The sequence below is a fragment of the Entelurus aequoreus genome, linkage group LG23 (assembly GCF_033978785.1).
Source record: "Entelurus aequoreus isolate RoL-2023_Sb linkage group LG23, RoL_Eaeq_v1.1, whole genome shotgun sequence".
In the NCBI taxonomy this organism is placed as follows: domain Eukaryota; kingdom Metazoa; phylum Chordata; class Actinopteri; order Syngnathiformes; family Syngnathidae; genus Entelurus; species Entelurus aequoreus.
Genome location: NC_084753.1, coordinates 20,508,560 through 20,523,559, shown reverse-complemented (window position 1 = coordinate 20,523,559; position 15,000 = coordinate 20,508,560). Strand labels below are relative to the sequence as shown.

Genomic DNA, 15,000 nt, shown 5'->3' with positions numbered 1-15,000 from the left:
CTTCACAGATGTGTAAGTTACCCATGCCTTGGGCACTAATACACCCCCATACCATCACACATGCTGGCTTTTTAACTTTGCGCCTACAACAGTCCGGATTATTCTTTTCGTCTTTGATCCGAAGGACGTCTACAGTTTCCCAAAAAAAATTAAAATGTGGACTCGTCAGACCACAGAACACGTTTCAACTTTGCATCAGTCCATCTGAGATGAGCTCGGGCCCAGCAAAGCCGGCGGCGATTCCGGGTGTTGTTGATAAACGGTTCTCGCCTTGCATAGGAGAGTTTTAACTTGCACTTACAGATGTAGCGACCAACTGTGGTTACTGACAGTGGGTTTCTGAAGTGTTCCTGAGCTCTTGTGGTGATATCCTTTACACACTGATGTCGCTTTTTGATGCAGAACCGCCTGAGGGATCGAAGGTCACGGGCATTGCTGCTTCGGTGCAGTGATTTCTCCATATTCTCTGAACCTTTTGATGATATTACAGACCTTAGATGGTGAAATCCCTAAATTCCTTGCAATAGCTCGTTGACAAATGTTGTTCTTAAAGGCCTACTGAAATGAATTTTTTTTATTTAAACGGGGATAGCAGATCTATTCTATGTGTCATACTTGATCATTTCGCGATATTGCCATATTTTTGCTGAAAGGATTTAGTATAGAACAACGACGATAAAGATTGCAACTTTTGGTATCTGATAAAAAAAAGGCTTTCCCCTACCGGAAGTAGCGTGACGTAGTCAGTTGAACATATACGCAAAGTTCCCTATTGTTTACAATGATGGCCGCATGAAGTGAGAGAGATTCGGACCGAGAAAGCGACAATTTCTCCATTAATTTGAGCGAGGATGAAAGATTTGTGGATGAGTAAAGTGCAAGTGAAGGACTAGTGGGGAGTTGAAGCTATTCAGATAGGGAAGATGAGCCGGGGGTGACCTGATATTCAGCTGGGAATGACTACAACAGTAAATAAACACAAGACATATATATACTCTATTAGCCACAACACAACCAGGCTTATATTTAATATGCCACAAATTAATCCTGCATAAAAACACCTGCGTGTTTGTTACGCTAGCTCCTAGCTCCTCTGCTAGCTCCTAGCTCCATAGAACACGCCAATACAATTCAAACACCTGATCAACACACACAATCACTCAGCCCAAAAGACCGTTCACCTAACCCAAGGTTCATAAAGCTTATATATTTTAAAAAAGTTACGTACATACGCAAAAAAAAGTTGCGCACATACGGTCAAGCGATCAAATGTTTAGAAGCCAAAGCTGCATACTCACAGTAGCACGTCTGCGTCTTTGTCATCCAAATCAAAGTAATCCTGGTAAGAGTCTGTGTTGTCCCAGTTCTCTACAGGCGTCTGTGTATCGAAGTCAAAAGTCCTCCTGGTTAGAGTCTCTGTTATCCGAGTTCTTCCATCTTGACTGCATCTTTCGGGAATGTAAACAAAGAAGCGCCGGCTGTGTACTGTTGTTGCTGACCACGTTCGAAAAATACGTCCATTTCGCACCGACAACTTTCTTCTTTGCTTGCTCAGCTTCCTTCTACATAATGCAATGAACATGATTGCAACAGATTCACGAACACAGATGTCCAGAATACTGTGGAATTATGAAATGAAAACAGAGCTTTTTCGTATTGGCTTCAATGTGGAAGGCATACCCGTGTTCGCCGGGCTACGTCACGCGCATACGTCATCCTCAGAGGCGTTTCGAACCGGAAGTTTAGCGGCAAATTTAAAATGTCACTTTATAAGTTAACCCGGCCGTATTGGCATGTGTTATAATGTTAAGATTTCATCATTGATATATAAACTATCAGACTGCGTGGTCGGTAGTAGTGGGTTTCAGTAGGCCTTTAAACTGTTGGACAATTTGCTCACGCATTTGTTGACAAAGTGGTGACCCTCGCGCCATCCTTGTTTGTGAATGACTGAGCATTTCATGGAAGTTGCTTTTATACCCAATCATGGCACCCACCTGTTCCCAATTAGCCTGTTCACCCGTGGGATGTTCCAAATAAGTGTTTGATGAGCATTCCTCAACTTTCTCCGTCTTTTTTGCCACTTGTGCCAGCTTTTTCGAAACTTGTTGCAAGTGTCAAATTCCAAATGAGCTAATATTTGCAAAAAATAACAACGTTTTCCAGTTCTAACATTAAGTATCTTGTCTCTGCAGTCTATTCAATTGAATATAGGTTGAAAAGGGTTTGGAAACCATTGTATTCTGTTTTTATTTATGATTTACAAAACGTGCCAACTTCACTGGGTTTTTTGTTTTGTAGGTCTTCATTGGTTGGATTAGAAATTCAGTATACCATCGGAACCAGTCTGGTGCTCTCCCCAGGGGTGTCATTAGTGTACATCAGATACAGAGCGTTGTAAGCTATGACTGGGTGGCCTGCTGTGCCTCATGCAGTCTTCCCTCCACACTCGTATAGGTCCCAACAAAAAACGTCCTTGCCACCCGTGGGACCACGCCGTTTGGTATCAGGGAGGGTGCAGCGCATCCCTCAGCAATGCAGGCACAATATTTCCCCCTGGAGCGCCTTCTACTTTTGTACCAGCATTTTCAGACTTTCCAGACAGGGTTGAAGCTACCCTCCTGTGATGAACATCTTTAATAATCTCTTTTCCATTTCCAGAAGCAGGGAGAGAGGGCGGGAGACGATTTATAACTGAGTCTGTAAGCCCATGGCTGCCCCAAGGTAATGATGCAGAAATAGATTCCTACTACAAGCGCAAAGTTAAAGATAATTGGGGACGCTCGCTCGCTGGTTGTACTCGCCTTTCCCTTGCCGCCCTAGTCGGGATGCGTCTGCGACAGCCTAACGCTGTGTCCTTAGGAATTGTTTTGAGCCACTCATCAACTCATGAAGAAGTATCCGTTGTTACTATGTCAGTGGGTGTCATTGCCGCGAGGCCGCGTTAGGGCGCTACTCTCTGGCACGACCACCCACGCAGCTTCATGCTCAACACTCACGCGGTCAACCTTTCATTGAATTCCCAAGAATAAGAAATCTGTTGGTATAGTGAACTGGAGCTGTGGCTTCGCTTCAAATAATCCATATGGGCTTGGAGCGTATACATGCATGTACTAGAATGTTTCTTCTGGAAGGAAGTTGCTACCAAGACGGGAGAGATGACCTCGATACATGTCATTAACACACCAGTATTCAGTCACAGCACAACATGAACTCCCACACATGCATGCCACTGACACAACTTGACAGTACAAACACAATTTGACACTAGGGGAATCATTATTTTCTTTACTATAGCCTTCAGCATGTAGTCTTCTCGTTATATTTTATTAGTATTTTGACCACATTTTGCCCCCAAATAATGATTCTGTTAGCATATAAGAAAGTACGTATCGTGGTTAGCTTGATTACTAGCATCCTTACCTTATTCAAAGGCCATTCCTCATGTAGCAAAAACATATTTTTTTTACAGTTCAGAAAATTCCTCAAGGAGAAATATATACAAACCCCGTTTCCATATGAGTTGGGAAATTGTGTTAGATGTAAATCTAAACGGAATACAATGATTTGCAAATGCTTTTCAACCCATATTCAATTGAATGCACTACAAAGACAAGATATTTGATGTTCAAACTCATAAACTTTATTTTTTTTTTGCAAATAATAATTAACTTAGAATTTCATGTCTGCAACACGTGCCAAAGTAGTTGGGAAAGGGCATGTTCACGACTGTGTTACATGGCCTTTCCTTTTAACAACACTCAGTAAACGTTTGGGAACTGAGGAGACACATTTTTTAAGCTTCTCAGGTGGAATTCTTTCCCATTCTTGCTTGATGTACAGCTTAAGTTGTTCAACAGTCCGGGGGTCTCCGTTGTGGTATTTTAGGCTTAATAGCGCCACACATTTTCAATGGGAGACAGGTCTGGACTACAGGCAGGCCAGTCTAGTACCCGCACTCTTTTACTATGAAGCCACGTTAATGTAACACGTGGCTTGGCATTGTCTTGCTGAAATAAGCAGGGGCGTCCATGGTAATGTTGCTTGGATGGCAACATATGTTGCTCCAAAACCTGTATGTACCTTTCAGCATTAATGGCGCCTTCACAGATGTATAAGTTACCCATGTCTTGGGCACTAATACACCCCCATACCATCACAGATGCTGGCTTTTCCACTCTGCGCCTATAACAATCCGGATGGTTCTTTTCCTCTTTGGTCCGGAGGACACAACGTCCACAGTTTCCAAAAACAATTTCAAATGTGGACTCGTCAGACCACAGAACACTTTTCCACTTTGTATCAGTCAATCTTAGATGTGCTCAGGCCTAGCAAAGCTGACGGCGTTTCTGGGTGTTGTTGATAAACGGTTTTCGCCTTGCATAGGAGTTTTAACTTGCACTTACAGATGTAGCGACCAACTGTAGTTACTGACAGTGGGTTTCTGAAGTGTTTCTGAGCCCATGTGGTGATATCCTTTACACACTGATGTCGCTTGTTGATGCAGTACAGCCTGAGGGATCGAAGGTCACGGGCTTAGCTGCTTACGTGCAGTGATTTCTCCAGATTCTCTGAACCCTTTGATGATATTACGGACCGTAGATGGTGAAATCCCTAAATTCCTTGCAATAGCTGGTTGAGAAAGGTTTTTCTTAAACTGTTCAACAATTTGCTCACGCATTTGTTGACAAAGTGGTGACCCTCGCCCCATCCTTGTTTGTGAATGACTGAGCATTTCATGGAATCTACTTTTATACCCAATCATGGCACCCACCTGTTTCCAATTTGCCTGTTCACCTGTGGGATGTTCCAAATAAGTGTTTGATGAGCATTCCTCAACTTTATCAGTATTTATTGCCACTTTTCCCAACTTCTTTGTCACGTGTTGCTGGCATCAAATTCTAAAGTTAATGATTATTTGGAAAAAAAAAAAAAGTTTATCAGTTTGAACATCAAATATGTTGTCTTTGTAGCATATTCAACTGAATATGGGTTGAAAATGATTTGCAAATCATTGTATTCCGTTTATATTTACATCTAACACAATTTCCCAACTTATATGGAAACGGGGTTTGTATATTTAAGTACAGTTAGAATTCCTGGTTAACTTTATAAACATAGCATTTAGCTCCAAGTACAATCTTAGTTAGCATTCCGACGTTAGCTTACAGCAAAATATCTTCTCACTAAACGGGAATACAGTTAAATAATCTAATTTTAAGGCCTGTCAGTCTACCCCAGGGCATCTGTGGCTACAAATGTAGCTTACCACCACCTACGTGTGAATGTTGAGTGAATGAATGATGGGTTTTCACTTCTCTGTGGAGCGCTTTGAGTGTCTAGAAAAGCGCTACATAAATCTATTCTATTATTATTATTATTATTACTCTTTGTCCTCAATTAACGATCAGACCATAGCCAAAAGTATTCAATTGTATCAGCGTTCCAACTGTTGCATGTAATTCAAATAAATGATCTGTTATTATTAGCATGTAGCCTCATGTAAGAATTGTGACTATAGGTTTTAGCTCGAAGCACAGTCCTGGTTAGCATTGTATTGTTAGCATTTAGTCTTTTAAAACTGGAAGAAATTGAGCAAATGTCAAGGTATATCCTCAGTAAATATTCAGTTCGTAGCTTAAAGTACAAAAGTTACCATGAGCATTCGGACTGTAGCACGGAAATTATGTTCATAGCATGTAGCGCCCGGTTAACATATTTACTATGGAATTTAGCTCAAAGCACAATCCCCGTTAACATTCTAAACAAATATCAGGGTATTTTCTCAATTACTATTCAGTTCATAGCTCAAAGAAAGTTTCTGTTAGCATTCAGATTGCAGTTTGTAGATCAACATTTATTGGGGACTATAGCAGTTGGCAATAATGGAACAAAATAAGTTTTTAAGCTAATATCCACAGGCAAAATCCTTTTTAGCAACATATTTTCTTAAAAACATACATGGAGCAGCAGTTTAGAGGTTTTTCTCAGCTCATTCGCACATGGAGGGCTTTAAATAGTAGCAGGGAGATGATGTTTGACATAGCGACTCCCCAAAGGTAGCCATTGTTATTAATTATATCTTCAACAAGCCTACACTGATTTGTGGTGTCAGCGCACAGAGGTCTCCATGGCAACAGACATTTGGACTCACTTTTTGGGATGCATGCTGCCAAACTAAGCTGTAGCATGTATAAAATAACTAATTCTAATTGAAACAAATAGTTACTAATTCAAGCAATGCAATATTCCAGTGATTCTCAAACTGTGGTAGGAGTTGGTGGTACACAGGCTATATCTTGTGGTAGGCCAAAGAATCATTTGATTGAAGTACAGTGTTTTATTTACCTATATTCAAACAGTGTTACTGTTCATAATGTGTGTAATGTTACAACGGTCAAAACTATTAAACTGTGAAATAAGAACTCTGCATTGCTTCTAATCAATCAATATAACTTAGGCCTACTATGTGACTATTTTAAAGTTGGTCATTATGATGGTAATTGGAGAGCCACGTTTTCTGGGGTGGTACTATTTGGTGAAAAAAGTTCAAGAACTACTGCTCTATTACTTAACTAGTTTATCTGGAATTATTAAGTGTTGCTTAAAAATGTTAGCCCTTGTTTATTCTCCCTTCTCTAAAGGCATCTAAATTCCAAATTCGAGACGTTTTAACACGTTCTTTTAACCCCGGGGTCAGCAACCCGCGGCTGAGCGGCTCTTTAGCGCCGCCCTAGTGTCTCCCTGGACCTCTTTCAGAGATGTGTGAAAAATGGAAAAAGATGATGAACAAAATATATCTTTTGTTTTAATATATTTTCTGTAAGAGAACAAACATGACCCAAACCTTACTAATGGTTAGAAACCCCACTGTTTATATTAAACATGCTTCACCGATGAGAGTATTTGGCAAGCACCGTTTTGTTTGACTAATTTCAGCGATCCTTGAACTCACCGTAGTCTCTTTACATGTACAACTTTCTCTGAAGCTGCCACATAGACGTGTTTCATGCCACTCCTTCTTTGTCTCATTTTGTCCACCAAACGTTTTATGCTGTGCGTGAATGCACAAAGGTGAGCTTTGTTGATTTTATTGATTTGCTGCAGTGCTTATCAGGCATATTTGGTCAATCCATGACTGCAAGCTAATTGATGCTAACATGCTATTTAGGCTAGCTGTATGTACACATTGCATCATTATGCCTCATGTATATTTGCGCTCATTTAATTTCCTTTACTTATGTCCTCTGTGTATTTAATTTGTATTTGCATGTCTCATGACACATTATCTGTGTGTAATATTGGCAGCATTTCTGGTAGTTGTTTGTGTTGTGTTGTGTTGTTCCAGAAACAGCTTGCAAAGATTGTAATGAATCCATTAGAAGAAGACAGCCTGCTGTTTCCTTTAACTTGGACACACACATCTATACCTTTGGCCATTCTAAGCCAGTAATTTCTAGAAGTTATCTCATCCTGTGAGAAGCCTCCATTTTACTAATGATTTCCAATGTTGCAAAAATGTGTAGAATAAAAATTAAAATACAACATTTCTGTCAACAAAGATTTGCGTCAGCCTTTGATAGTAGGCTAATATAGACACTTACGTCATGTGTTGCCTTCAATATAACACTTAAATAAGGCTTTTATTTTTTTGCGGCTCCAGACAGATTTTTGTTTTGGTCCAATATGGCCCTTTCAACATTTTGGGTTGCCGACCACTTTTTTAACCTATAAAAGGCAGACGTTTTTATAGTAAATGAAGAACGCCCTCTAGTGGTTGTACGTTTCCTGTGCATGAGAGAACACAAAGCATGAATAAGTTGTAGAGATAAACATTTTTAGGTTATATAAACCAAAAATAAAAATTGTTTACAATATTTTTGTTACATCATATGTATGTTTTGGCTACCGTAAAAATAAAATAGGTCAAATAAAATCAAAATGTTTAATTTGTTACATCCATCGTGACTTTTTTGGAGAGGGGCCGGAGGTTACAATAAGAATTACATTTATTGTACTATTATTCAATCTGTCATGCACAGAAGCATAAAGAAGCCTGGTTATTTTGTTGGGTTCCAATTGGAAAAAAAAACCTACATACTACAAATACAAGTACTTCTTTAATAACACAAATAGATAGAAGATACAATTCAATTAGAGTAGTTACATATAAAATAAACATATTCCCTATACACAAGAGAATACTCAGTAAAAAGAGGTTGTCTAGGTGTTATTTTATGTGCTATAATAAATGAATATAAAATAGCAAGTCACTGGGGTTCATTATATGTCCTTTCTTTTTATGAACAAGTACAAAGGCACAAAAATGGTTAAAATCTGCAGTTATGCGCCTACTACGATGTGATTATAATCTAAAAATAGACTGAGTGTTGGCTGTAACGTTCAACCTATGGTTGAAAATTCAAGATTCATCCACGTTCTTGGTATATGAAAAGACAATATGAAAGAGTCATTTTCTAGAGACAGCAGCTGTCCAGAGGCAATGCAACGATGTAAACAAAGCATGGAGAAATGAGGCATGAACACAAAGGCAATAACTTACAATACAAAACGTGCTGCAAAATGAGTAAAAAAAGATGGAAAATGTAGTATGACATTGTATACTATCAAACAGTGTAGCAGAGTATGAAGTGTAACAGTGTGTAGATACAGCCTTTGAGGTACAGGGGCGCCTTCAAAATCGAACACAATCAAATTATGAGAGGCCTGGTTTCAACATAAAAAAAATAATTTACAGTAACAGTCTGTTCTACGGTTAAAATGTCAAAAAAACGTTATTAACTGTCCTAGTCATGTTTTTGTGCATTTTTACTATGAAGTGTAAAAAGACGTGACACCCTTTTTAATGATACTAAAATAGGTAAAACATAGAGAGGGAGCAGGAAGGTTTCTGCACAGTGATACTGTCACCTAGTGGCCTTTTATGGGTATTGCTGGCAGCGTAGAAACATCTAGAGCTTTTTAATTGAAGCAAATGTATGTTCAACATGGCATTGACCCGTTCAAATCCGTGTCAATAATTATTAGTATTGCTCATTCGTAATTTCCATTTCTATGGTTATCATTACTCTTTTCTCCTATGCCATGACTGTTACCCTTGTAAGGTAGGTGACATGTTGATGCTTTTTTGATACTCACTGAGCTGACGTATGACAAGATTAGCAGCATCCTGATGATGGTTTGAGGTATATTTATCCATAAATATATGCTTAGCCTCTTTTGGATGTGTTCAACTTTAGAGGTTCCACTGTACGGCTTCAAACTTAGAAGTGATTTTTTTTTTTTTTTTTAGCTAAAAAACAAATAGAAAATACAAAAGTTAGTCTCCAGCTTTGTGAAATACACATTTAGAATTGAGTTGACAGTGATGTACAACTTTAATGCTTTACCCTTTTTTTCCTTTTGATCCTTGGTCCATGAGCAGATCACTCCTTTTTCGGCTGCTCGATGAGTTTTCCTTTGTTGTACTTCTGTCCAATGCCATAGGGGACGTGAGCAGCGATGGTGCCCAGCTCCTTGGCCCCCTCAATGTGGAACATCTGGTCGTCAAAGAAGATGTGAGGCTTTATCTTCTGCAGCAGGGGCCCTTTAGGGGCTCCAGCCAGGAAGAGCGCCTCGTCGATCTCCAGGCCCCAGCTGCGGAGGGTCTTCAGGACCCGAGCCCCTGAGCTGGCGGCGCTGCGAGCTGTGACCAGGAAGGTCCTGATGGGACAATTCAAGCGCTCATTCTTGGCGTAGAACTTCCTCTGGAGCTTCCCCAAAGCCTCCAGGAAGCCTTTTAGAGGGCCCTGAAATTGTACCATAAAGTTGAGTAATCCAACTAGATCAGTGATTTCAAACTTTGGCTCTATCTAGTGGTATGCCAAAGATTTTATATATTATTTAAGTAGTGTTTTTGTTTCCTATATTAAAACACAATGTTCAAACTGTGTGTAACATTACAGAGGCCAATAATATTAAAGTATACTGGTTAAATAAAACCTCTGCCTGGTTTTTAATGAATACTTGGGCCAACTACGCTACTTTATTTTAACGTTGGTCATTCTGGTTGTACTGAGAGCCTAGTGTTTTCTGAGATGGTGAAAAAAGTTTGAGAACCACTGTACTCGATCAATACATTGAGCAGTTAAAACATTCCCTTGTTGTAAATGAATTTCTAATGTTGTTTAAACTGTTTGATTAATTAATAGATTTGGTTATTTTTGCCATTTCACTGACACCAAAGTGTGGCCAACAGGCCAATTGTGGCTCCATGCTCAAGTTTTGTTGGCCCACAGCATCTTGTCAAAATGAAATCCAACCGAAAAACAGTACAAATGAAAGAAAAATAACAAAAAGCTGTAACGTGATGAGAAGAAGCTGACATTTTGATAGTAATAACTAATACTACGTTTTGCAAGCTACAACACAAACCTGATACAAAGTTATGTCTATAAATATTAGAGGAAAAAATATATTCGCATCTGAATTGCGATTCTTATTCTAAATAAATTAACAATTTTCATAATTTTTTTTTAAACAAAACTTTTTTAAATTTTTTACTATAGGAATCAATATTTAAAAAATGTTTTTTAGGCCATCTTAATGTTACCAGAGGGAGCTTTTCTGGCCTGTAACCGGTTTTGAAAAAGATTCATTATAATTATTATACCAATTAATACACTGCGGGAATCAGTTTGAATCAAAAATCGATTCTGAATGGATTCGTCATCCCAGGAATCGGAATCAGGTCTAATCGTTGGGTGCCCAAAGATTCACACCCCTATCAAACATGTTTGTTTTAGTATTTATTTTAGAAAACGAAAAATTGTCAAAATGGCCCCGAATGCCTTGACTTTTTAATATGAGCCCCTATGTGGGAAAAAATAGGGCACCCTTGCTCTGAAAAGTGTACGATAAAGCAGCAAAAAGGTGAGGAGATTAGAGCCAATCAGACGACGGAAGAAAGTCTTCTGTAGAAAAGGCACAACTACAGCAATACAGTGGAATTTGTAAGGTTGAGTACAATCTTACTTCAAATGTATTTGCCTTTTTACATTCTTCCATATATAATACATATTACCGTAATTGGTTCTGTGACGGAGGTCTTAGCTCAAAACACTTGAATCTCAAAATTAAATGAAACCGTTTAATTGATGCTTGCTCCCCAACCCCAAACCGCACAATTTTAACATGTAACATGCTTTTAAAAATAAACTTTAAGATAAGAAATATTGTATAAAACAACACGATAGAATCTACGACTAACAACTACAGTACATTTATGAAGTAACGGAGTAATATATAACATTCACCTAGGAGAGCGGACTTCTACAGTATCTCCTATTTGCTTCTCCGTCAAACACACCATCAGAATATTTTCTATATTTTCATGGATAAATGTCCACTGTTTAAGTATTAATTTATTGTTATTGGCTGGCGGTACACTCATTCTGCTTCAGTATGGCGCATACTAGCAGTGACACGCTCCTATTGCTTCGCCAAGTTGGATGATTTCTTTCTGCAATTTAGTGAATATCATCCTCCTTCACATTCAAATTCTCCTTTATATGCTCGGAAAAAAAGTTATGTCCCTTCTAGCTATAAGCTAACACTAGCAAGTAAGACCAAATGTTGTGGGCAACTCTTATGTGGTTCACTGTGACATTTGCTTTTCCAACTAATGTGTGTAAGTCAAGTTTTTGCTCTAAGCTTAAGGCATAACAATTAGCTGAGAGACAGCTCTTATCTCAGAATGCTCTCATGTTGAGGTAACTGTATCAATATTATTGATGACAAAAAAGAAAAGTGTGATTACAAACCTAAAACCAGAAATGTGACATACGAAAGATTGAACCACAGTTGAGGTACATACAAATAAATAAACCACACCTACAAAGCGCCACTAGGTGACAGTATTGCTCTGCTAATTTAAATCTTATTATTACGTTTGCATGGCATTGTTACTTAAAAACATTGCCTGTACAGTTACAGTAATAGTGGCTTCATGATGGTCACAGTTTGACCCGGGAACAGATTCTAATAGGAAAACTTGTTTTGATTTTAGAACGACTTCAAAATCAATGTCCATTAATGAACAACTTTGTGTTCACTTCATCTGTATCACACTTGTAAAATAAAGCCTGGAATTGTCCTGTTTTTAGCACAAGTGTACAGCATTGTAGTGGTACTTGACGGATGCATATATCCACATTTATCCATAATTAAGAGTTACTTCTTTCTATATTTCTATAGTCATATTTTAAATAGCTAATGTTCCATCTTGTACTCTTTTCATTGTTTTGACCGTCTCATGACAAAGTGTTTGCACTGTGGACGGCCTTGAAGTAGGAGGCAGAGAAGAGGAGTCCTCCCTGCTTCCCTTCTCGGGCCGACTTGAGATAACGGACACAATGGGCATCTGTGCGGCCATGAGGGCGGGGGGAGAGATTGAAGAACAAAATGTTTTCGTGATGTGTGGCAGACCGATCTGGACCGGGCTAGGGAACGCTTGTGTACTGGGTTGGTCTCAGGTTTGTCCTCTAAGCTTTGAGAATAAACTACAAAATACCAACTACTGCCTGGAGATTGAATATAAACATCAGCTTATTGCCATAAAAAGAATCTGGGAGAGACTAGCAATTTGAATTCCCCATTGGAGGAACGCTGGTGGACGCAACATACTACATTATGTTCCAAGTAGTACCTGAGTAAGCGGCAGGTTCTCAAACTTCTTCTCGTGCTCAAAGAACGAGTCCAGGCCGTGCTTCTTCACAATGATCTCGGACTCATCCGAGAAGAGGACGGCGTCGCCATCGAACGCCACCCTCAGCTGCGTGTCGCAAAGCTCGTTCTCCGTCTCGGCCGTAAACATGGTGGCCGCGGCGATGCCTGAAGGGTTCAAAGAAGAGTGCAGTTATGAAAAGTGTAATGAGTGATTGTTCTTCGAATGTGAAAACACCTTCTTCGATGGCCTCTGTCACTTTCTCAGCATCTTTGGAGAGGTACAAGTTGGTCATGTAGGCTTTCAAGTAGCCTATTGGACTTTTTCCTCCAGTCATACAGAACCTCTCGATTGTTAAATCTGCAGGCAAGAAAGCGGGAACATTTAAAAGAAGAAGTATAAACAAAAAATAACCAGCGTACCGTAATGATTGATGCTGTTAATGAGGCGCACTCCAACTTGGGCATGATTGTTGGTCATGAGGACGATATCGAACAACTCTTCGCTGTCCGGGTAGAGCTCCCTGAGTCGAGAGTTGACCGTCATCAGAGCCTGTATAAGGGAGAGCGTGGACAAATTATAAAAATGCGATGCAAAAGTAGCTTTGCTGCCATCGATTGGCTTAGTCTGTGACAAACTGTTGTGAAGCTGCTGTCATTTGGTGGACTTATGAGTAGGGATGGGTATCCTTTACATTTTAACCAATACTTGTGCTAAATCGGTAGTTTAAAAACAGTGCCTAAAACAGCATTAAAAATAATAATAATATTTTTGGGGGAATTATGTGCCATTCAAGTTAAACAGGCTAACAATTTAAATACTCAAATTATATAAATTCAATGATAACCAAGTAATGCATTCAAAATAAGAAATCCAATCAAATTGTCATAATTAGTACAGCAGTACAGAAAATAGAGAATGATTTGTTCGAGTTGTAATTTGGATGGTCATAATTCCTGGGGTTTGTGAATACAACCTCACTCGCTGTAACAGTGATTGGTGCATAATGAGGAAGTGCTGTGTTGTTGTTATGGCTACTGGCTAGCTCTGTGGTGCTACCAGGGTTATGAGGGCCCTCTTCTCCTGGCTTTCAACAAAGGCGGATGCATTCCCCTCCCGCTCCCTAGCTCTCCAGCTTTGCTTATTTTCCAAGGGCCTCTCTTTCGCACTGTTCTCAGAAACCTAAAATACGGAATTGATAAACTGGTCTCTCAACTCATTTGACAAGATCTTCTCAATGAAAAGCTCAGATTCGGGGGAACTTGCCTATCCTGACAGGATGTTTGCTGCTAGATACATGGGGCACTCTTGGGAAAAGTGGCGAGTCCTGTGCCTGGTGCCCTGATGGGTGCAGCTTAGGATCGAAAGCCCCCTTTTTGCAAGACTCAAGTATTTGTGTTCCGTAACATATGTTTATATGTCTCTCCTGTAGCTAGATGATTTTTTCTGGTCTCACGCTGACTGTATTTTCATTTGCACTTTGATTTTATTGACAGTTTATTTAAGAAACATAATTAATTATTTAGTTTACATTTATTTATTTTAGCACTGTGTAATTATATGTAAATGTATTTTTCATCGTTTTTATGAATCCCTTCTTTTGCAGTATATTTGATTAGTATTTATTTTTGTAACCAGTCTGACCTAAGCCTTGATAATAAATATTATGATTAACACATGGGTTGATATCATTTGACAAGGTTTTAAACTGTAAGTAAATAATGATAAATGGGTTATACTTGTATAGCGCTTTTCTACCTTCAAGGTACTCAAAGCGCTTTGACAGTATTTCCACATTTACCCATTCACACACACATTCACACACTGATGGCGGGAGCTGCCATGCAAGGCGCTAACCAGCAGCCACCAGAGGCAAAGGGTGAAGTGTCTTGCCCAAGGACACAACGGACGTGACTAGGAAGGTAGGAGGTGGGTAGGTTAGATATAGTTACTGAATACGATTAAAATCAAGAGTAAGATAACTAATACAGTGTTTGTAATTAAGTGGGCCCAGGGCCACTCTGTCGAGGAACATTTGGGCCCCAAAGTCAAAAAGCCAGAGAACCTCTTCTGTAACCATTTGCAATAGTAGAGGGAGGGACTGATCAATTCAAAGATTAACAATAACTGAAGGTTAAGCATCATTGCAATATGTCACCCGCAACTTCCTGATTTCACAACAAAAACTGCTTTTGAAAAGATAACACCAAGCCACTATTAAGTCCACCATTTTAACACTCAAGTAAGACTATTTTATTCACATTTTATGTGCACAC

General features: G+C 39.2%; 1 protein-coding gene across 1 annotated transcript in view; it reads right to left on the bottom strand.

The window, feature by feature from the left end:
* Nucleotides 1–9,405: 9,405 nt before the first annotated feature.
* The window catches only part of LOC133640999 (cytosolic 5'-nucleotidase 1A-like), a 9,505-nt gene continuing 3,910 nt past the window's right edge, over nt 9,406–15,000 (bottom strand). The window contains exons 3-6 of the mRNA XM_062034774.1: nt 13,147–13,276; nt 12,962–13,084; nt 12,707–12,891; nt 9,406–9,809 (exon numbers count right to left, since the gene is read on the bottom strand). Coding sequence (XP_061890758.1) covers nt 9,447–9,809; nt 12,707–12,891; nt 12,962–13,084; nt 13,147–13,276 — 801 coding nt within the window. The 3' untranslated portion in view covers nt 9,406–9,446. The remainder of the gene's footprint in view (nt 9,810–12,706; nt 12,892–12,961; nt 13,085–13,146; nt 13,277–15,000) is intronic.